Below are 24,775 nucleotides of genomic sequence, written 5' to 3'. Positions count from 1 at the left end.
CTAAGGCAGTCTTCCATGAACTTTGAGATCTTACATATTTACTGTATTTATGTATGAAGAGAGTACAAATATGTTAATGCAATGCATTGCATTTTACACCAAAGGCCCTGTAATAATTCTATGACATTTTACAGGCTATTTATTACAATTGTCACTTGTTGAACTGACAGGCATATCACACAGTAAAGCTAAATGAGATTGTCAACTTTGACAGAAAAACGTTGATCAACATGACAATGCACTGCAGCATTTTCCATTTGTGATATTAATAAATACAATGGGGAGCAAAATTATTGTGAACAACATTTTTACCACATATTATATTTTTAGGAGGTAGGTAGGCATCTAAGCCAAATGGCCCCGTTCTAACCTGAAGGAGCAAGACAGCAATTTGATCATGTGGTACTTTCTACGTGCAAGAGGGATTCACAGTATACTGTAACACTGAAAGTATGTGAAACCCCATCTCGACTACTAATGTGACAAGCAGATGCTTAAAGGGATAGTCCAGTGGGAGACAGTATGGCGTTCACATGTTGAAACCCTCATTTCAAGATCTGCTTCCTAACTCCAGATAAAGTTACTTAAATGTGACCTAGTGGACTGGCTAACACCTGGATTATTCCAGGGACTAGATCAAAGTTGCTGGTCTGTGATGTCATTATGGCAAATGCTCTTCAAATGCTTAATATTCATGTTGATCTATCCTTCAAACATGATACATTTGCAATGTTGGCTTTAAGCTGCCAAGTTGCTTCATACTTAAAGTTTCTTCAAAAGCAAAGTTTTTGGAGAATTGTTACCTTCCTTTGTGAATATAAAGTGAGTTAAAAAAAAAAAAAAAAAAAAAACATTTTCAGCTGAATAGCCCTTATGACATCATTCACTCTGCTGTTACCACCATGTATTAAAAAAATACCATCAAATTGGAAAATTGATATCTTCGTCATACAAGATGCTGTGGTTTTTAAACCAAATTCAGCCACTGGAATACCCCTTTAATTTGTACAGAAAGGCCCGCCTGTGCTTCAAGAGTAAACCTATATACTGAGAGATCTAAATTCAATATAGACCTTATGGTGAAAATCCTAGTGTGAATTATGCAATACAGATTTGGATCCAACTCTTCACTTTTTATATATGCAGAACGAGATTAAGGTTGAAGGGGAATAGCTGCAAGTTAACTTTGTATTGCTATCTGCGTTGATGAAGTACGTGTTGTGGTAGGAACTCAGGAAGGCAAATTTGGTAGGAAAACATGCGCACCGACCAGGCAGTAGGACAGGAGGGCAGCATTGATATTAAAAATGTTACCAATTTTACTGTAGTTTTAATAGCTCAATGGGAATGGGCAAATGTTGACGAGAGACTCGTCTATAAACGCAAAGACTTTTATGAATCATTTCTTGTGATGTAGTCAATCAGATTGAAGTTTTTAAAGTACATTACACTGTATTTTATTAGAGTGAATAGTTTTGCGATATTGAAAACAGGCTTTTTACGATGCCATCTTGTAAATAGTCACTCACTATAGTGAAGAATGTTTGCATCAACTTAAAAAGTTCACAAACATTACAATTGTTTTGAACTATTAGTTACATTTTCTTCTTCTAATAATGCATCTGGTTTATTCCAAGTATTTGAACTTGATATGAAATATCATAAAAGTATGAAGGCTTTAGCTAATGGTGTGCTAAACAAGCCGGAACTGTTAATGTCATGCACCATTCACCATGCAATTATCATTACCTGTCATGAACTACTGAAGATTTAAAAGACAAGTTTGCTAAAACAGGGAATATATATTAACAGGGAACATATATTAAACTTTGTCAGTTATAAATAACTCCTTAAAGGTCATCTGTTTTAACCCTAAAAAATGCAAAACTTACTGGTTGGGATATTTACGAGTGACAAGCTTACCTGTCTCCTCACAAACTTGACACACTCGTATTAGTTAGATTTAGCAATTCGCGGAACTGCTAACTGTACCCCGAACACGTAAAGCGAAACAGGGAGGGGACCGCTTCCAAAAAACAGTGGTTGGTAGAATGAGAAGAAAGGGCATCGACTAAAAGGGTCTGACCATTGAGGGAGCACAGTGTTAAAAGATTACCAGTTCATTCTTGACACAGTAGAACGAGAGTGTTAAGGTTGCTGGGAGACAGGTAAGCGAGGAGCGAAGTCAATACAGAATAGATAAAAGGCTGGTCACCAATAATCAACCATTCTGACTATTTTTCCCCCTCCAATTTCAGCTCATTTTACTCCAGCAAATTCTGAGATTAATTGGGAGAATTAAAACCACCAGGCAAAAACACCTCCAGAGAATCATAGCAAGCTATAATGTTGAGGTAAGTAGTGATAACCCTTAACAGGTAAGGAGACCTCATGTGGGTTATTACGGGGTGAGTGTGCTCTTACCTCTCTTGTCCCGCTGTGTCCCACAGCTGTAGATGAACTCTCTGACCTCTAGCTGTATTATCAGAACCTTTAGGTCTATGAACCTGTGAGGAAAACAGAAAGGAACAAAGAATATAAAATAATATTATATATTATAAATATGAAAGAAGGCAGGACGGCTGTACTCAGAAAGAGGAGAATGTTTTACAATAATTAATAAGATTATTAGAATGGTTTGGTATGAAGTACTTTAGTGTTCGACTTGACCAATCATAATCCAAGTTTACATACGGAAACTTTTACTCTATAAACGGCCCGTTGTCGAAGAATTAAATGCTGTTTTCATTTCCGTTTTCACTCTCAGAAATTGCTGTGAGAGCACTGCACGCTGTGCTGTGTTCAGATTAGCCGTGTAAAGGAGGAATTTCTTACGATGCTTTTGATTTGCTGGTGAAAAGTACAAGCCTTAATATTGACCAATCAAGTCGAATTTCATATCACTAGAGAGAAGAGTCAACCAACTTTTCTTTGGCATAGGAAAGAAATTGGATATGCAATCAAACTACCAGCAAGCAATTTGTAAGCAATGAGAGATAGGGACATTTTGAAAAGGTTCACTGCTTTCCAAAGTGGTTTTTACTATTTCAGATTAAAAAGTATGGGGTTTGGTTCACATGCATGATAAATACCAACACATTATTGTAAGAGGACACAATATTCTTCAAAATGACATAAGAAAGAGTTTGTTGAGTGCTATACTTAGAAAGTTATGTAAAGAGTTAGCGCGAAATGAGCTTATTTTGTAGCGATATTTGCTGCGTAACGGGGTGCTTTGTGCTGAGTTCCGCAAGGATTCCATATGTATCGGAAGTGCAAATTTGATCAATTGGGAAACTTAATAAACAGCCTGCGAAAATGACATATATATATGTATATACATACATATAAATATCTATATCTATATCTATATATATATATATGATATTACAATGTGGCAAGAAACACTATCATTAACCTCAATCTCATGCTCTAATAACTCATTTATTCCTTGTTTAAATTTTTCCAAAATGTCTGGTGGAAATTCATCATAACAACTGAGACATACATGCATGCATCACTGTTACACAGACCAACCATAGACTATATGGAAGGAACAGCACAATATGCACGCAATTATACATGGCTTAATTGTGCAATGCACCACCACTAATTCATTACAGTTAACAATTGAATTTTCAAAAAGCAAAACCATTTTTCCCCCCTTAGTTTTTGGAAATAGATTTATTCCAATCAAAAGAAGGTCAAAAGTATTACCCTACAGTTTTTCTTGACTACACAATTTGATAGCAGTTCTTGGTAGATTTGACACTAGCCTAACAAGTAATACAATATTTATTATCAATCAATAATATCACTCATGATGATTATTAATTTTCAGTCAGCCATCACATACTGTCATAACTAGTAGAGTTTCACATACAAATTTGTTACACAGACTGCACAATGTGCAGAGTGTGTACAGCAGTGATGCTGACAGCAGTGAATACATACTGTATGTATATGTAAACTGTAAGAATGAATTTAAGTTGGGAGAGGATACTGTTAGAGCACATCAATGTCATGTAAGCACATATTGCATATGTGCATGTTGTGTGCTACAGTGTAAATAAAGTCTTCTGAGCACTTCGACAAGTCAAAAAGCTACGATTGTGAAATAAAACTCAGCAGATTTCAGCCTAGAATTTAGAATCTCATGACTGATCGCTTGAGGCTTTAAAACTAACTTAAAGGTTGACTTCTAGCGTGAGTTAAGAAAGAACAAAATATGAAAATTGGGTTAAAATCAGAAGAAAATTAAGTCCTGCAGTGAAAAACTGTTGGCAAATTGACAGAGGGATCAATAGATTTTAGCCTAACCTATGCGACCAGTTTTGACTGGTCTATACATAGTCTCAGCTCTGGTATTTCTACATAATTGCCTCCTTTTTAGGTTTATAGAGATACCTACTGTACATGTGCATGGTACAGTCAACATGAGTAGCTGCAGTCTGGTGGTACTTTATAGTGCAATAAAGGGATCTATCTATATATTGTACTGTAATGATCGACCCCATCTAGCCCTCCTTTACAGACCTACAGAAAACTACAATGCCTAATTACACCACCTATTCACCAAAATATGGTATACAAACCTAACCATTCTAGCCTTTATTTTGATACTCCTGGTTAGACTCTACAAATGGTTCCCAAGGAGTTTTATTTTTCAAGGATCTTTCAATAAATTTTCAGGAATCTAGCCATACAACTTTAACTGTTCACACATAATCCTAACGGGATCTTCTAATGATCCCCCCCCCCCATCCAAAAGAAATCTCCACCAATGGCAAACCCCCCCCCCCACCTATCAAACTACACTGAACAATGAACCTTACAATGATAGATACAGTAAGCAATCCAAACAGGCGCTCTTCATTTAATATCTAGCCGTCACAGAGATCTCAATCCTAAATAAACAGTTTTACAGCCGGCAAAATTTACTTTCAACAAACTTGTTTTTACTTGAGTAATATTTTTCTGAGAGCAGACAGCCTCTCCTATACCCCCTTAAAATAATCAAACCTTTTCCAAAACTTAAATTCTTGATCAAACTGTATACATCTCATAAACACAATCACATACCACTTTCAATGTCCAGCCAATGCCAAACAGTCAACTGAGATATGTCAGTGGTTAACGACTTACGAAAGTAAACAATAGGTGCTACGAAAGTAAAGAGACGTGCAATAACATGGGAACATTTCGCAAAATCAAAAGCATTTAAGAGGTAAAGTAAGGGAGAGAATGGCAAGTTTGAGCTGGTGAAACCAACAATCCACTGTTTTTTTTTACAATCATGTAATTTGTAAGAATATTACCAGTTCTTTGGCTAGTGTGGATCAGAGTGCGTATGGTTAGGAAGAGAGGTAAGAGAAGAGTGATGGTATTATAACAAACTTTTAGAAATTATCTTCAAGCAAGATCTTTCTGCTCAACCTTTCAAATTTTGTATGCACCTTCTTTCTTTTCTTCAAGTTTTTTTGCAAGTTTTTAGGACTAACTATTGTTTGGGACACTATTTTATGTTTTTATTAAATTAGTTTTAATGTTGTACCACCTCTCCTTGCCTTCCAACCCCCCCAAGCTCACTGGTCTTAGCATTGCACAATCAGTGTATTTGGAAATAAATCCCGACATAAATGCACTGAAAATGTGTTTTAAGTATAAAGCTCTACTTCATAAAATATTCAAAACCTATGATAAGTGAGAATCATTGCCATCATCGAAACAGTCTATCTTTTAGGTAGAAAATACTAAAAAATGTATGCGCAGTGGATTTCACAAATCCTCTCCAAGGCAAAAAGGGATATTTGATAATGTGCTTGCTTCATAGAATACTTCAACTCCGTTGAGATTTGAAACACAGTACAGACATCTGTCAAGCTTTCTTTGAAACAAAAGCTTTTTTATTAAAATCAACAAAATCATTCAAAACAAAAGAAGAAAAAGAAAGAAAATATCCTAACAGCAATTGTAACTAAGTCACTGAAGTAAAAACATTACTGTACGTCCTAAGGGAATTATTCAGAAGCATAAATTTCATACAAACTTTCATATCTAGAATTACTTCAAAAATTGCAACAGTTAATGAGAAAAGTAATATAATCTGTATCAAACAGCTTTGGAAATGATGCATGCAACATGTCAATACTCAATTATGGTGTTATTTTTAGAAATTCACAACAGTTAACTTGTTAATTATGATGAAACAACAAAACCATGAAATGAAAATTTGGTCATAGTCATCAAATTTCTAAATGTATCCCAGACAGACTGAAATGGTCAAGAACACCATTAGCTGAAGGAATGGAAAAGAGCACACATAAAGCTATGGCATTTATTCCCTGCACCACTCCTGCCACTATGCTTCTGTGAAATCTGAAGAAGCTTAAACTGAGGAAATGCCAGTGGGATGGGGGAGGGGGTTAATTTACTTCAAAGTATGATAGATTCTCAGGTTCTCAATATTAACCATGTTTACAGTTGCACTGAGGTGTTTCACTATTAATTACATAATATGTAAGTAACTTTAAGTCATGATCTGAGTGTTTCATGAATTAGCTATGTATATACAGTACACAATATAGTGATAGTACTGAAACACACTGTAATATTACAACCACAGAAATTGATTGAGGCATTAGTTGCATCCCTGTTAATATTGTTGTGTCAACCACATATACAGCAAATACATGGGTTAAATTGGGTTGATTTCTTCATTTCTTCAAGGGTGTTGTTTACAATAAGGTCCACTGAGAGATATTGAAAGGAAGGCATATATTGTTGGTTATGTACACAAGATATCACAAGACATGCTGAAATGAAAATCTGTCATGTCATTGGAAATGTCAAAACCTTGCATCTGAATGTTACTTGAGTCCTTTAGTTTCAACACTGCTTATCCACTATAAGGTACAGTAGTTATTATATTAACTAAGATCACATAACTGATCAAGTTTGTCAATAATCGACAAAGAGTAAACACTTTGCCTAAACATGAATTTTGCATCAGTCTGTACATCAATGCTGCTGTGACTATAATTTCGTTTGGCGATCTTGTCAGCCACAAATTACTAGAGCTTGAACATGATAACAGGTACTCAGAGACAGTCTTACAGGAAGTGAGCTGGAAGGATTGTCAAAGTTTGATCGATTAGCTGTTTCATAAATCCAACAGCAGGTGCCAAATGTGAGATTATAGGTAAGACAGGCAGCTCCAAGCAACCGTAGATGAATCTCAGACAACCGTATAGATGGAGCTCCAAACACCATATAGATGGAGCTCCAACCACCGTATAGACAGAGCCCCAACTACTGCATAGACGGAGCCGCAACCACTGCATAGATGTATTCCCAACCACTGCATAGATGGAGCTCCAACCACCATATAGACAGAGCCCCAACTACTGCATAGACGGAGCCGTAACCACTGCATAGATGTAGTCCCAACCACTGCATAGATGGAACTCCAACCACCGTATAGACAGAGCCCCAACTACTGCATAGACGGAGCTGCAACCACTGCATAGATGTAGTCCCAACCACTGCATAGATGGAACTCCAACCACAGTATAGACAGAGCCCCAACTACTGCATAGACGGAGCCGCAACCACTGCATAGATGTATTCCCAACCACTGCATAGATGGAGCTCCAACCACCATATAGACAGAGCCCCAACTACTGCATAGACGGAGCTGCAACCACTGCATAGATGTATTCCCAACCACTGCATAGATGGAGCTCCAACCACCATATAGACAGAGCCCCAACTACTGCATAGATGGAGCCGCAACCACTGCATAGATGTATTCCCAACCACTGCATAGATGGAACTCCAACCACCGTATAGACTGAGCCCCAACTACTGCATAGACGGAGCCACAACCACTGCATAGATGTATTCCCAACCACTGCATAGATGGAACTCCAACCACTGTATAGACGGAGCCCCAACTACTACATAGACGGAGCCGTAACCACCTGTGAAATTGACAGTGGAATGCGACTCTTCCATTGAAACAAATTGATATGATATTTATTGTAAATCAGGAAACACATTCTACAGCTAAAGAATTTACTAGATTTAGACTTGGCAAAATGTTTATTAAAAATCTCTGTTAGACCACCTGCTACATGGAATGCATTCAACTTTGCAAAATCTGCAAAATTTGAAGAGTTTCAAAAGATTTTTGCTGTTGTTTACTAGGATTTTTTCAAGTTATGTTTGTATTCCCATATTTGGGCTACAGTTGCCTTTTTAAGGAACAGTAGATGTGGGGCTTGCAATCAGCTGTATTCTGAATATTTGGCAAATTATCTTCAATATCTTGCAGAAGGTGAAAGCCTGGAAAAACCACAAGGGGAAAATGAAAATAGAAAGCATGGACCCCAAATGATGGGGAGATGCTTCTCGACTCCCAAGCAGGATTTGTGACTTTTGACATAGATTTACGGCACTTGAGTCCACCTATAACACAGGATAAAATCATGCTTGATCCATTCACTCTTGTGAACAAAACAATGTAGGTACATTCAAAATGTTGCAATATTGCAATGACATAAATCACTCAAATAACATCAACATATTGTCTGCAACTTTGAGCATGCTAGTAATTGCTAAAACCCTTTTAAAACTATTTCTTGGAGGTTCGGACCTAATTCCACTCTCTTCCCAGACATTGGGAAAGATTACTTTTAGATAGCTACACAGTCTCAGAAAAGCAAACCTGGTTTGAGAGAGGCACTTAAATGCCTATTGAAAGTTAAAAAACTGAACGACCATTATCTGACTTTATAGCATATTTTGAGGTACCAAGTGCTAATAAATGACTTTTAATGTGTCTCTTTTAAGTCACTGGAATTCATACATTAGTTATATTACGCTTTGTCCATCTATAGATATATATATGGCACAGAGAATTTTGATGTGAGGAATCTAAAAGTCAAATTTTCAGCCACTTTCTAGTACCACCATGCATTTGCTGACCTATTTGTTTTTTCAATGATCTATATATGAGTTGTTTGACCTAAATACATCATTTTGGACAGCTGCAGTATAACATCATCAGTTTAAGGATATATATACATTGATGTATTCATAATGACAAGGCTCATATGCGATTTATATTCACTTGTGAAGTCACACGGAAAGGTTCAGTATTTCTTCTTCATTACTTGTCTTCACATTGAAATCATAGATCTACAGTCCATGTTTAGCTGTCCAGGTCCAGAAATTTGGGGAGTAACGTACAACGACTGTTGTCCCCCCCCCCCCCAAAAAAAAGCGGTTCAAAATCAGTCGCTACCAGAGCTGTAACTATTCACAGTCAATACAGACTATTGACATAAAAAATAATAATAATAGATACATGCTAATATGGTCACCATATTACAAAAAGTTTCACATACTTGCTAACATTCTGCTGCCTGTATTTGAAAATATCTTTTTTAGTTCATTTTAGTAATTTTTTATAATTTTCAAAATTGACCGCAAGAAAATACATTTCTTTGCCCTTTGGGTGATGGAATGAGGAAGGTCATTGACCGGTAGTGACCGGCCATGAGAGTATGCTGTGTTCAAAACATTTAATACATGTTCCTTGTAGAGGGAGAGTGCTGATGAGGTGAGCAGACAGGTAAGTTAATAGTAACATTGCATTTTACAAATGTGTCACTAAATTCAGTTTCTGGAGTCAGTGTGGCTCAGATAGATTCAAATTCAGTTTCTTTATGTGGCTGCAGTACATGTACACAATGAAAAGTGTAGTTCAAATTCATTTGAGGTGTGGCTAATTTCCACATCTGCTCCCAGAGTTTATGGATGTCTCTAGTCGTACATTAAGTATTTACTATCTATATACACAGTTACATCAGCGTGCTCAGAAGGCTACCATATGGAACACTTTAATATCATGTTCAGTCTTGTCTATCGGCCTGCAGATCGAGAGCAAACTGTATCCTTCAGCGAAGAATTCCGAGCTGATTCTGCTGCCTGTGAAATGCTGTACTTCCCATGATCCATCATTTTCTCTGAAGTCTTGCCAAAATAGCCAAACATTTGCAGGGAAAAAGGAAAGCCGGGTCACATTTAGTACTTTATTCACAATTTATACTTATTTCCACTATTTTTTTTACTGTAGATCAGGCCTGCTCATAAACTGGGAATTTTGTTTTTGTAATTTGACATTTCTCGAGACAGGCATGAGCGACCGAGTGTAACAAACTCCCCGGCTGATCACTCGATTTTGGCGGAATTTCTTGACATGTTAAGTTTGCTCAAGTTTTTCGCTCTTTCGCTTTAAAAATTCGGAGGGACGTCAAGCGATGCTGATGTCATTGGAATGTGAGAGGCGTACAAACACTGGAGTAACCTCTTAAGAGGCGAGAGGAGGTTTATTGGTGCATTCATCTATAGTTAAGCAATCAGAAACAAGATCTATGCAGATTTTTGGTGAGCTGATCAGGATTCAAGTACAATCTGTGAAAAAAGCCATTGTACATATTTGATATTCACACAAACATATGGTCGCTAAATGGTAATGTCTTAGTTCACATATAAAGCAGTGTGTGCTCATTGTTATCTCTACTTTGTGAAGAAGCCATGGTTATACTGAAGGGGAATTATCAGCATAAGAAAGGCTTAAGAGCTATAAGGGATGGGGGAAGGTAAAGGGAGGAAGGGGGACACAATGAGATGGACAATGTCCTATTAATCTGAAGAGGATGTAAAAAGGTTAATGGTGACAAACAATCTGAGGGTGGGGGGGGGGGATGTTATCATGAGGGATGCTTTCTCCCATTGCATCATTCCCAACATTAATGTTTCATTTGATTACATCAGATACAAATATGCATGGTGGGAAGGTAGGGGTGGTATGAGTGGTAACAGATCAAATGATCACTTTCTAAGGTTTGGTTAATTACCATGTAGTAAATCCCCAGGTAAGAGAGGAGCAAAGTAAATTTTAACTTCAACCTTGGACCTTTTATCACAAAAATATATGCAAAAAACCCAAAATAAAAACCCTGGGAACCTTGAAATTCCTTTCCTGAGAGCTATTGTAATACTATTTTCTAACATTACTATATAGCTTTCTCCTATTTCTAAAAATTGCCAATTTCTATATCATAACTTATAGCACATGTATGTACTCATCCAAGTTTGCCATAGGATTGCTTATCTGGTAGAAAGAAATCCAAAATATGGCCGTTTCAAAGACTCGCTTTTCTCAAGAGTCAAAACTTTGACATGAAATGAGTTAACAAATCAACTGGTCGTTCATAAACTGTGCTTATTTTAATTAAAATGCTGACAACTGATATCCTATTTGGTAAATTGGGGATAAAATCTTTGAATTTTAGCTCAATTCCCTGATCGATCTTACCACACTTCAATCCCATCGTCACCGGTCAGTGTGTAAATTTAGCGGTCGTCTGGTCGTCCGAGACGACCAAATTACCTGCCGGACAACCAAAACTTGTCAAATCGTGAAGTACTGGTTGCCCGGCGGACAACCAAAAACTTTCAAAAAGGCTGGTTAATGTTCCGTGATACAAACGGAAAAAGACACGGAAACGAGCGTGAAACCAAAAACTTAAAATGACATTTCAAATAGGAAGAAACTCATTCCAAACTCCGCCTTCATCTAATAAATAATATACGTAGGAAGGCCAAGCCCTCACATTGACATGGACCACTCAAACCAAGCTTTATCATTTATGGTATTTTCTGTTCCGTCCGTTTGTCAACAAAGGCCAATCAGAGTTCAGGTTTACCCCCACGGACAAAGACCCCGCCCATCCACCATTTTTTTTTTTTGAGAAACGAACACCAAGTACACACTCACAACAAGGTCAACGGAAAACATAACAAAACACATTTTTGAACGAACATCTTTCATTATTTCTTTTCAAAAAACCACAACTTCTTCTGACAAGAACCAAAAGTTCTCCTACTCCTACAGATCATTAAATCTGTTTGAAAATAAATATATCATAACAATCAACTGCAAGGTACAGGGTTACCAAAACTTCATTACAGATATTTTCATGCTAAAAATAGACAATGACGCTTTACCAAGATTTACGTGATTGATTGGCTAATAGTCCCTACCGATTGTTTGCAAACATTCTTGCATTTTCAGTGCTCAATGAACAAGAAGTAAGTTGTTTAACAACAATTACTTGCAACGTTAACTTTCCCTTGTGTAGAGATAGCAAAGTTTGTAGTAAAGGCTATATATAATATATGTGCACTCAAATATCATAACGTTAGGCCTTGTCTCATATTTGTAACGTACATGTTGACAACAATCACTGCTGGTACGAAGATGCACTTGAATTGTTTCTGAGACTATCACTAATATTTTAATCATTGTTTTGATCAGAAAATGTTATGACTTTTGTGGGAAGCATACATATCTGATCCGGAAAGGATATTTTATCTCACAGAATGTCTTTTCTCTGCAATAAGAGATGCTAATGTGAAATGTGCATTTATACCACAGTAGTTTCTGTTGCAAACTTTTTCGTGGCTCAATTGACCACGTGCTTCAGTAAAGTTTATTTTGGAGCAACATTCGTGTGTAAACTTACTTCTGTATTTTAGAACATTGAAGTTTGATGTTTTTATCGACATTGCGTAAAAATCTATTCACATATGCCTACTGTAATTTTCGCACAGATGATTGTTTGCAAAAAACCCAGGATAAATGTTGGATCAGATTTAAAGATTTGCGCAACTGTAGTTGAAAATGAAGTTCGAACAGTCCTATGTAAATGCAGTAGTACAGTGTGGAATTTAGCGAGAGATATGCACACTGTAGGTACAGTGATTTTGAAGAGTTTGGCTGTTGGAAGCGCTGCAAGGTCAGAGCATGGAGCTACTACAGAGTTGGCGAGTAGGGAAGTACAAGGGCGGATGAAGGAGGGGGCTGGGGTATTTTTTTTTTAAACGGCAGGGTGGGCGGAAGGAGTCGGCCGGGCCGCCCCTGTCAAACACCGAAGCTAAGACACTGAACCATCTGCCCTATAATATTGTAATTCACAAAGTATAGGCAGTGATACTACACTAGTATTAGTACAGTAGGTCATACAATAAACGTAATTGGTGCTCGATCGGGACGCAAGCTTTCTTTTACAGGACGCAAACTTTTTCGAGGGCTTGCGTCCCTGGGACGCAAACTTTTTTTCGCTAATAACATTACTGAAACTGAAACACTAGACCAGTACTATGACGCACCTACAGCTTACCACGTGGTTATTGTATCGTTACGCCCTGCAGCAAAACATCATGTACCTAACTAATGTTCACAATCTTTGCTACATTCAGCATTATTAGAAAATATACACAGAATTTGATCTAGATTACATGAAATCGCTCAACATTCATGGTTTCTTCGGAGTCCCAAACAAGTTTTTTTCTGAAGATAAATTACTATAGCTTTACAGGACGACCAAAATTTCAGCAGGACAACCAAAAATTGGTGAGCTGGTTGTCCTGGGGACAACCACTTCAAATTTCTTAAATTTATACACTGCCGGTTCTTATTCCACTCACGAACACGATGACGAGCATAGCCCTTAATTCTACCAGATGCGGTGGTGACATGCCCAAACCACACATGCTCCATAAATTACAGATTTGTTTGACAAGTTGGAAGGTACAGTAGTTACAATACTCACAGTGCCACAGAACCAAATAAACTGGTCGCTTCTTGTTGTCATTGATGAGTATATGCCAATATAAACCAAACATCAACAGTTTTTACAGCCTTAGCTGATTTTGGGGGAGCTGCTTTAACCTTTGATATTCCCAAACCTAAATTGATTTGTAAGTTTACCAGTTTCTGATTCTTGTGTACCTGAACCAGTCAAGAGGTGTGTACATCCATACAGTATGGTACATGTGATATCTGTCCAGCCACTTTGATTCGTTTCTAGCGATTACTGGGTAATTCTGGCATTATTTCTAACTTCTTGGTACTCTGTATGTTAAACTACATATAGTCCAGCCACATTGATTAGTTTCTAGTGATTACTGGGTAATTCTGGCATTATTTCCACCTTCTTGATGCTCTGTATGTTAAACTACATATAGTCAAGCCACTTTGTGAATACTGATTACGTATATAAATATTCTGCTTTTTAAGGCACCTTTTTCATTTTTTTCCTTTCTGGTCAGAGTAAAGAAGTATAGCATCTTGGAAACTAAAAAAATTCTAAAACAATGCACTTGTGCGTCCACTTTTCTACATTTTTCTGTTTTTGCATCAACAGTTGTTCTCAGTAAGAGCTTATTTGATAAAGGTTAAAGCAAACCCCTTTTGATAAAACCCACTTCTCACTATTTCCTCTTGTAAGAAACTATTCCAAAATATATACAGTATGTTATGCTTTGTAAATACTGTTTTTTTTTTTTTTTTTTTAACCATTAGCAGATTACCACATGCAGGCTTCAATGTACAAAACTCCTACAGTAATTTGTCTGTACACAGATAACCACCAGCATCTATCTTGTAATATAAATACCATCTATCACGAGACATATCTCAATGCTGTCATGTGACAACTATTCTTAAATGCCTGTACGACATTTAATGGTCTACAAAATATACGTGTAATATCATCCACCTACCAGCAACAGGTATCAGCTGCCTATGGAACTTTGTCCATGCAATGGATTTATTTTGCCATTAAAATATATCAGATATAATTACTGAACATTTCTTAAAGGCATTGAATACTCGCCCCAAACCGCAGACGAGAGGAATTATCATTGATAACGACTGAACAGTTAGTATATAGATAATATTGGAATACAGAAATAGCCCCTAAACTAATCAACTGGCACCATCAACAACATTGCCTTAAAGGTATTAAAGTCTCGCCCCAAACCGTGTGCGGCCATCTGAAAAAGTTAACTTTCCATTGCTTGCAAGTGACGTTTTGTTTGTGTCGCTTCAAAATGCAGACAGTATACAGTAATGAAACGTGATACCTTGTTATCTTTAGCTGGACCTGAGATGTCCATCGCTGTATTGTTTGTACACTGCGCTGTGGGTATTGACCGCAGCTGTATGTACTGACTGTACACTAGCGTCTAATTACCGATGGTAGCAAGCTGTCTGTGTGTATTTTCTGGGATCGTTGGTGGTGTCTAACACTTACCGGCATTAGACGTTTCTTTTTGCGCAAGTCTTCACAACCTTTAAAGGATACCTTTTTTCCCACCAAGACTGTATCAGCTTAGTATATATTCACAATGCAATACATTATACTGCACATAATAGTCAAGAAGGGAAGATTAAGAAACAAGGACCAGGGCTAGCATATATTGGAAGAGGAATGAGTTATCCAAACAAGAGTCAATAGGTAGACAGATGAAACACTTATTTATCTAGAAATAAATAAAAATGTTTCACCTTCCACCAGAATCAGTAACTATGTAATTATTGTATGTACTGTTTTCGTCCAACCGTGTGGGGTATTTGACAACTTGTCTGCAAAAGGGCTTCTTTATATTGTACCTAGTCATAGAAGTGAGTAGTCATAGAAGTGAACATGCAGTCATAGTGACTGATATAATCAATCTAATATCTATTCAAATCTACATTAGGCTAGGCTTATAGGTACACTAACTATACAATGAAATGTTCTGGGTCTAGGACAGGGTTGTCCAACCTTTTGCAGAGGAGGGCCACATGGAATGATTATGATGAAGGAGGGGGCCGCATGAACCCTTTTTTGATTTTTTGTCCGAAGCCCAAGGCAACAAAATGTGAGCACTGCGCGCGGACGCACTGATTTATTTTCCTTCCTGATAAAACAGATGAATAAAGTTCAGCCGCCCTCCCCCCTCTGCTGAGAGTGTCACACAAACTGACCTGTATGCAGTTTTTTGGACCCAGAAGGTTCGAATGATTGATTATATAGCTTCAAATTGTTATCAATAAATCTTCTCACTAAAATTTCGCACCGTAGAGCATCTCTGGCGGGCCGGACGCAACCCTGCGGCAGGCCGTAGGTTGGACAACCCTGGTCTAGGGTTAGCCGTCGATGTCTGTTTTCCGATGATTTAGTAATTTTCAACGATTCAGATATTTTTTGTAACGTAATGAAACAGACCTTTGGGATTCTTTGTTTGCCCTAGAGAGATGTTGCTAACTGTAAGAGTTGCCTTATATGCATTGTGATGTATTATTGGCATTATAGTCAATTACATCAATCACAGGAACATTGGATCATGCAACCACCGATGTGGGGTAATGAATTATGAAACATTAATTTTCTGATTGTTCTCACACTTGATTAAAAGTTTGATGCCTTGTATAATGTTGCTTGCTATACACATAAACTTGAGCATCAAGATTCTACTTTTAAAATCTGTGTGTATACTTGCATGTACTGGTACAGTAGGGAATCACTTCATTGGGGTGTAATAAACTTGCAATTGGCCAGAGTTGCTCTGCAAATGCAAAATTGTATGGCCTTGCCGTGAACCTTAGTGCATATATGTCGAAGATCATGATTAAAAACTATAGTTTGCAACAGTTAAATTCCACAAAAGTTTGCACCTTTTCAGAATGTCTCTCACTCGCCAAACTTGAAATCTGTTTCCCATTTGAAATTAATTTGCAAAGGGATAAGATTTTTGGGTAGCTCTTCACTTTACTCTCAATTTTCTAATTTTCAACATCTTCCAAACTACCACTGGTCTCCATTTTATGAACAATTCCTCCCAAGTTGTTATATATATCTAAGATTCCGGTCAAAAAGCCTCGAGAAGCTGCTTCGTATCGCTTTAAAACACAAGCTGTCTCTTAATTGGGCCACAGTACTTTACAACAGTAATTCACTGTATTTTTTACCTGAAATCCACTTCATCTTACATCTCTTTTGGGTTTGTCAGAATTAAAAGCTTAATATCCTAATTACTACCCTTGCAGTTGATGTTCTTAATACTTCCTGCATTATATGTTTGTAGTTCTAGCTCCACTAAAATGCATACAAAGACATATAGTACTTATGATATTAAAAAAGAATTAAGAGCATATAGTAGAAACTGCGTTCATGTGTGTGTTGAGCTAAGAGTAGTTAATGGTGTCTACAGGCTGAGTCATATCTGCCTCGAACATGCTTTTATATATACCTGTTTTTTTCCCATTTTTTTTTAGCTGATTCATCAATTTCTGGCAATTATATACCAAACTTACCAACAGTTTTCATCAAAATGATACAAAAACCGATCAAACTAAGATGTGGTAATTGAAGAAAATAAGATTATAAAAATACACACAACTACTGCAGTGAACTGTACTTGTTGAAATAATTGCAACATTATATGATACATGAAAACCTATGTTACTATGACAACATAACAAAAGCACTACTTTTAAACACTGAAGAAATTAGATTGTGGCCACATCTTTACTTATGAACTGTTATCAGTGCAGCATGCATTGAAGAGTGAAGGAAGCATTTTTAGGGTAGTTTGTAAACATTGAGTGACAGAAATTGCCATTATCTACAGCTGTGTTCTAATTATGTCCCCGTACATAGCGTAACTAACATTTAACAAGCCTCCAGCAGACATATCCCCAAGAAATGTTGAACCAATGGGTTTGAGGTTCACAACACGTTTCTCTACCCTCTGTTATTGCACTAACCTATCCACCAGGCCTACCATATTGATGATACATATATAACTGGTACAGTATACTGTGACCAAACATCACGTCCGATGGGTCGATGCCCACTTGCAGTCACCCTAGATTTGACCTGGTTTCGACATTTATGATTAGCGCAGCATCTTCAAAAGTATACTTGAACGTGCTTTGTATCAGGCCATGAAATTTGGAAGCAGAATTGAGGTACCCAGAAAAATGTTATCTGAGATGAAATTAGGGAGAAGATTTGTGTGAATAAAAGATACTAAAGGTATACTTACCAAAGTGTGTAGGTGTAGGAACAAACATTGATAAGAGGGAGTGGGTGGTAATCTGGGAGAAGTGTGTCAAAATGAGGTCCTGATTTTTCACTGCTTCGCAGGCTCAGTGGGTTGGAAATGCTTTTTATTTTCTTTTGTGGGGGTGTGGGGGAGGGGGGGAGGACAGGATTGGAGTAAGCTCTCCTGATTCTTCAATGAAAATATCTTGCACTTGTTTCATTTTCATCTGAGCATCATATGTAAAAGAAATATTCATTCCAAAAATTGTTAGTTAATACTTCACAGGTACAGTAGCAAGATGTACTGCCCTTCACTAAATGGCAGGAAAACTAATTGGCAGGAAAACTTGCCAAGAAAAATGGGAAAAAGAGGATTTCCCGAGGAAGTCTTTATCCATTGTTATCATACAAAGTCCAAATTATTTGTTTTGCCTTCCCCTTCCAATGTTAAAGTACTTGAATATGAAAATGCACATTTGTGCGGTGCATTTTTCATGTTTTTATTAGTAATTTTTTTTATGAAATTGGAAGTTCAGAGTCAACATCTGGCAGTAATTTCTGTGAACAAGTGTGTTAAACAATCCAAATGATTCCAACTATCTTATCGAGATGACATTCTTACTTGTTAACTTTTATTTCTGAACTTTCCTTTATTCTACTTGTAAATTTATGCCTTTTACATGTTGTATTCTTACTCTTTTAAATATGTACTATTATGTGAGAATGCAATTTCCCTCTGGGATATAATGAAGTTATACTTACTTATATTCTCTGTGATCATAGAATGTTAAACCTGTACTATATATACGAACCTGTCGGACGTCTCAAGCAGAGTTGAGAATTAACTAAATATATATGAACTCAGTAAAAACTACGGGCGGTGAGAGACAAGTCTCTTTACTGATGTCAGACGGATAAGGAAATCCAAGCATCATCTTTATTTTATTTACAGATAGAGGTGTTTCATCCAGATCCATTTGCAAGATAGCTCCTGTAAATTTTTAAAGAGAACTGTCATTTTGTTCCAAAGTGTGGAGAGTCACAAGTCAGCCTCCAGGAGGTGAAATCTTTTGTTGAAGTCTCTTCATGTTTCGAGATATATATTTTCACATCTGACAGTCGATAAGTTTGTTGGTTGATACAATTAAAGATAAGTTTCACAAATGTTGATATTTTACCCAAAATATTGCAAAACTTTCCTTTTTCAAAGCAAAATGAAAAGTTATTAATAGATACACAGTGAAATTTGGTACACACATACCGGCTTTTATATATAATTATTTCATATCCACCGACTCAATTTGGTTACGTCTAATGAATACGCTGTGTACAGAGGAAAGTTAAAGACCATGAAAATTCTCCCCCAAATATAGCCCACTTAAATTGTGCAACCAGCCTAATGACAGGTTATAGTCAGTCAATGAACAACAATACTCCTTTGCTTTTGTCCACCAGACCTATAAAATTAGAAATTGTCTAGAAAACGATGTTACAACCTTTTCTATAGCAAGTGGTATATTAAAAGCTGTTTACATGTACAGAACCAAGCATAAGCATATACACAGTACTGAAATAACCTTTGTATATGGTTAGAGTACTTTATCGGTTTGTGTTAAATAATAACTCTTACTAATTGCTGCAATCCTACAGCCAAGTTTCATGAAAGCTTTCCGATTTTTTGTTTTTAAGAGATCTTCTAAAATCATGACCTTTAATAGACTATCTGAGTATGAATACATCATGGATGACTTTTAAATTGCAGTACTGTACATGTATACATTAATGGAAATCCATTTCCTGGCTTGTCCTTCATACATATATTCAACAAGGCCGGGACATGACAAGGCTACTCGACGCCTATGGGCAATATGTACATTTAATGTGACTGAATATGTAGCCAGGGTATCAAAAGGGACTAATGGAAGCTCGGCATCAACAACGCATATCATTTGTCGCAGTGACTTTTTATGCATTATGTACAGGTAGGTATATATTGCAACTGCTCAGAAAAGTCCTTTTTTTTACACTTCTTGAAGAAAATAACTTTTTGTGAAATATAATCTAACCTTCTGTTTCTGAATAAGTTTGAATATTATCAGCAAGTGTGACATCTCTATATCTACATAACACAGTACTAGCACAATGATAAACAAATGCATGGAATATATCTGCCAGACAATGACAAGAATGAAAAGTACCATCTATAAATTAAAACTTTGAATTTTAATTTATACCCAGCAAGCAACACATCTACTTGGAAAAATTCCTAAGACAGTCCCAAAAATTTCTCAATTTGCCTGCAAGTTATATACTGTACATCTATGGGTTTATGCATATGTATGTGTGTGTGTATGTATATGTGTGTATGTACATATGTGTGCATGTATGTGTATGTGTGTGCATGTGTATGTATGTATATGTACAGTATGTATGATATGTATGTATGTATGTACACATGTCTTCCACAGGCAATTTGGGTTGCCCCACTACTCCCACAAGAAGTTAACAGATCTATAATACATGAGATGTACTGTACTATTATATTCTACAGACCTGTATAATAATAGTGCATGGATTGTGTAGAGATAGATGAGCACCACTCCATTGGCAGCTCCAGATTGAAAGAGCAAGGAATACCACACACCTACAATTTGATTACCTCTGACTGCCTATGTCTTCCTACTCTATATACTCAATGAAAAACAAGTGCAGGAATTATCCATGCTGAAATGAACGTTTGAAGCAATGAAGAAAGAAAAAAAAGAACACCTTCACATTATAAGCTCTCTCAGCAACCTCCATATTCATAAGATCATTTTCCTTCTTTTCGGATATTAACTGGCCTTCAGAGCAAAAAAACAACAAAAAAAAGGAAAGGAAAAAAAAATGAGGAATTTGCAAAATCGTCTTTATCGTCAAAGAAGCCAATGCGTAGATTTAGAACAGGAGAAGAAACGTTGCAAAGTAACGGTTTTCTCTTCTCTTTTCGTCCGCCACTCGAGGGGCTCGTTAAGGTTAACCATATTCTAACTGTCAATTTGTTACTTACAAGACATGGCCTTGCATCAAATTCTACGAAGAAAAACTGATCAACGATTACTAGAGGCTGCGACATCTTCCTCCATCACTGTGGAGGATGCCAGATGGATTGTACTTGAATTTTAGACATTTTTAGGAGGGCTCTTGGTTCTGAGAGCCACTACTACTGTAGGTATAATAAATGATGCCTGCCATGTCCAGAATTCAATCGTTCTGGCCCACTTCCTGTCTACTATTATAGCTTTTTAAGTTTAAGAGCAGAGTATCGAGATTGATTCGTTACTTTGTAAGGTTGCCCACTTTTCTTCGTGTTTAACTCTCAACATAAATAAATACATCGTATGTCGTGCTAGTGCTACGATCTTCAACATCAGCACAGAGATCTTCTCTGTACAAAGCGTGAAATATATTTTCCCATATTTTTTTAGCCAATCTTGCATGTGTTTATGTAGTGCAGTATTGTCTCACCTGATGTCCTGTGTGGTTTAAAACCCCACACCATCTTAATTAAATGCTTATTTTGAACAAATTCCCCATAAAGTTCCCCATGAAGTTCCCCATAAAGTTCCCTCTGGAACATACTTTCCATTCACAATTACCAGACTAAAGACTTGAGCAAGTCTAAATGAGATCACAGTCTATATCTTGGTTGTCTGAGGGAGTTCCAGAGTTAGCTAATTCACACACAACTCTATAGATACAAAAAAGAAATGTCAGATGGTTCACTTCTCCATTAAATAAATTAGCACCAACCAAACATCTGTTGATGGTACAAACTGCAGCCAGCCCACTCAAATGAACATCTCAACAACTCTCAGAAGCAAATGGACTCAAAAGGTGAACTACGTACGTAAGGTAAAGATCGAGTTTGTAGTCGACAGCAGCTGATGGAGTGAATCTGGAGGTAACTACCAAAATGTGTGTCTTATACTGTATCATGTGGTAATGAGGTAAACACATACCTGTGTAACATTTATACAGATATGGTACAAGTAATAACTATATAATTATGGAGACATCTCAAATATACAGTGAAAGGATTCTATGCATACATATGGTCACATTGTACTTGCTGTAGATAGATAATTACAGCTCTGGGTGTTCTAAATTGATCTAATCAGAGACCTTGAAAGTTCGTCCAAATTCAAGAAGTGTTCGAGTCTACAGTAGTTGTACATATATTGAATTGCATTACTATATGTCATGAACAGAAAACACTCACGAGCAGCGGTTGTAAAAGTCTCTACATTCTGTTTGGCTTAATTCAATAAACCAGTCACTGATGGATTCTAGAGGCTACTGAAACCCCTATATACGCTAGGGGTACGCTGTGACATCCTTCAACTTGAGACACATGTGTTCAAATGTTTGGAGTGGGCTAGTGGGGTGCTTACAGGGGAGTTTGTTTCTGACCAGCAGCTGATATTGTGTGTTCAAGGTTATCAATTCATAATGACAATCAAAGTTAATTAATGAAATGGGTCATCACCTTTAATAAACTAAATACCATCTCAACTCCACTACGCAACAATCATATGTGTGTAACAATCCAGAGGGTATCTTCATCATGATGTTTCAGTAGCCCACACTCTATATGTGTGGATCCAAATTTACCTTTCAAAGCATTGCAAAGGAGATATTAATTAACTTATATTAATTAACTTTGTAGCAACCATAATACTGCATTTTACATAGTAACCTTCTGGTTCAGTACAATCTACCATATCAAAACTAAGTACAAACATATATACTGTACTAAGGGGACATTCACACAAGAACCTTAACCTAGCTCTGGGATGACAGATACTGTACATCAACTCTACATAGCTCATGATAACCAGAGTAGCAATACTTTTGAAAAGTGGAAAAAACTTTGGTCATAGCACATAGAGAGAATTATGGTTGTGAAGATGGTTTAAAGTATGAAAAACAAAGCAGGGGACAATACAATGACTGTAATACAGCTGTCCATTGTGTTTAAGGTTTGTTAACAACAGTTCAAACTTGAAAATTGATGCCCTAGATAGGTCTGCTGGCCATTGTAACTCAGCACTGATGAAAAGCTACTTTGTAATTTAAAGGATGATTTGTTGATGAAGTTTTAGTCCTGACATATTTAAATCCAAGAGAAAAGAATTCCTATATGCCATTCTGGTTTTCACCTTTAAAATATGCTAAATATCTGGACTGCTCCTTTAAAATTAAACTAATGATGGCGTCGAGCTACAGTGTAGTTACCAACCACGAAAGTCGCGAGGCAAACGGCCAGTGCAGGAGTGTACCATTTTATGGGATAAGTGGTTTAGAAAAACAGACTTTTCCAGTTTGATGAAATACATCAAAACCAAGCACTGTTCACTAGTTTAAGTGAGTGGTATACCCTTCACACTGAATAATGGGCTGTGCTTGACTATTAAAGCGCCTTTTGCCAGGAGTGACAAGTAACTAAGTGTTAGGAAGGTTACCAGTTCACTCTAGACAGGGTGAAGAAGCTAGAGTGTTATTGTTGTGAGGAAACAGGTAAGTGAGGAAGCAAAGTATACCTCCTGTAGAACTCCACGCCAAATATAATTGATAACACTTAATTAGCGATTAATCAATGGTCTACCCGGTGTTTATTGCAGGATAATGCAAGTGAATGCACGAGGTCGTAGGCTGAAAACTTGCTGAGATGCTTTCTTTTTTGGCAGCTTATATTGATCCTCCAGTGAGTTTACCTATGGATAATGCACAGTCAGTTGAGAGCAGTTTTAGCATACATGAATGAACTATTGTTCATTTGTTCGCGGCCAACAATTGAACAACGATTGATATCGTTAAATTTCTCACAGCTTTAAACCACCTTCGGAATTGTAAGGACACTATTGTTATTCCCAGTCAAAACAAAGGCACTATGTAGGACTTCTGAAAATGGTAGGATGAGAAGGAGGGGCAATGGCCTGGGAGCTGGTCATGGAGGGCGCACAGTGTTAAAGGGTTACAATGGACATAATAGACATGGTGCTAAGGTTGTGGGGAGACAGGTAAGCGAGGAGCGAAGTAAATTGTTAGATTCGGATGGAAGGGGGTGATGACCTTTAAGGCGCAGTTCAAGAATGTTACCAGTTCTTAGGCTAGGGTAGCTCAGAGTACAGGAGATGGGTAAAGAGAGGAGCGATGCAAATAATCTGAATCATCTAATATTTGACAAGAATGCAACAGCTGACCGACCATTTGGAAACTAAGATCGATATATATAAATACTCACCACTCTCTTTTCCCTAAAGTCTATTCCCACAGTAGATATAAACTTAGAGTTGAAGGTGCCATCTGTGTATTGGTACAAGAAGCTAGTTTTGCCGACTCCAGAGTCACCGAGAGCTAAGAACTTGATCAAGTAGTCATATTCTCCGCCCTGTGCTGGCGTTGAGGCGTTGTTTGTGGTGGCAGTGGTTGTGGAATCCCCCATCATTTATAGACTTTGTTGGGTGCTGGGGATGGCAGTGCAGAGTAGGCCTTATTCGTCCTGTTTACTCATACGTCCAATTCTGCAAAAAAGGAAGAATCAAATTTCCTTAAAAAGCTCCAAAATTCACTGGGTCTCGCTGTGGTAACAAAAAAACAAAGTTAGTAACAGACTGACGAAGGTATTCAGCTCTTCTTCAAATATTGCATGGTTAAGTGAAGAAGAGGGCAGCAGACCGCCAACAGTCGGTCCCTGGGTAACAGCCAAAGCTTGATAGGTTACCAGATGGTTCTAGATATATGGTAGAGTGAGTGCAGTAGTGGTGTGCGGACAGGTTAGTGAG

General features: G+C 37.2%; 1 protein-coding gene across 2 annotated transcripts in view; it reads right to left on the bottom strand.

Moving 5' to 3' along the window:
• Positions 1-24,775, bottom strand: part of LOC139966851 (ras-related protein Rab-27A-like) — an 85,847-nt gene that overhangs the window by 35,083 nt on the left and 25,989 nt on the right. For both annotated transcript variants that reach the window (XM_071970274.1, XM_071970275.1), the window contains exons 2-3: positions 24,235-24,514; positions 2,425-2,507 (exon numbers count right to left, since the gene is read on the bottom strand). In XM_071970274.1, the coding sequence (XP_071826375.1) occupies positions 2,425-2,507; positions 24,235-24,438 (287 nt within the window). In that variant the 5' untranslated portion in view covers positions 24,439-24,514. The remainder of the gene's footprint in view (positions 1-2,424; positions 2,508-24,234; positions 24,515-24,775) is intronic.

This window comes from Apostichopus japonicus, chromosome 4 (assembly GCF_037975245.1).
Source record: "Apostichopus japonicus isolate 1M-3 chromosome 4, ASM3797524v1, whole genome shotgun sequence".
Classification (NCBI taxonomy): Eukaryota; Metazoa; Echinodermata; class Holothuroidea; order Aspidochirotida; family Stichopodidae; genus Apostichopus; species Apostichopus japonicus.
This window is presented reverse-complemented; position numbering and strand designations above follow the sequence as displayed.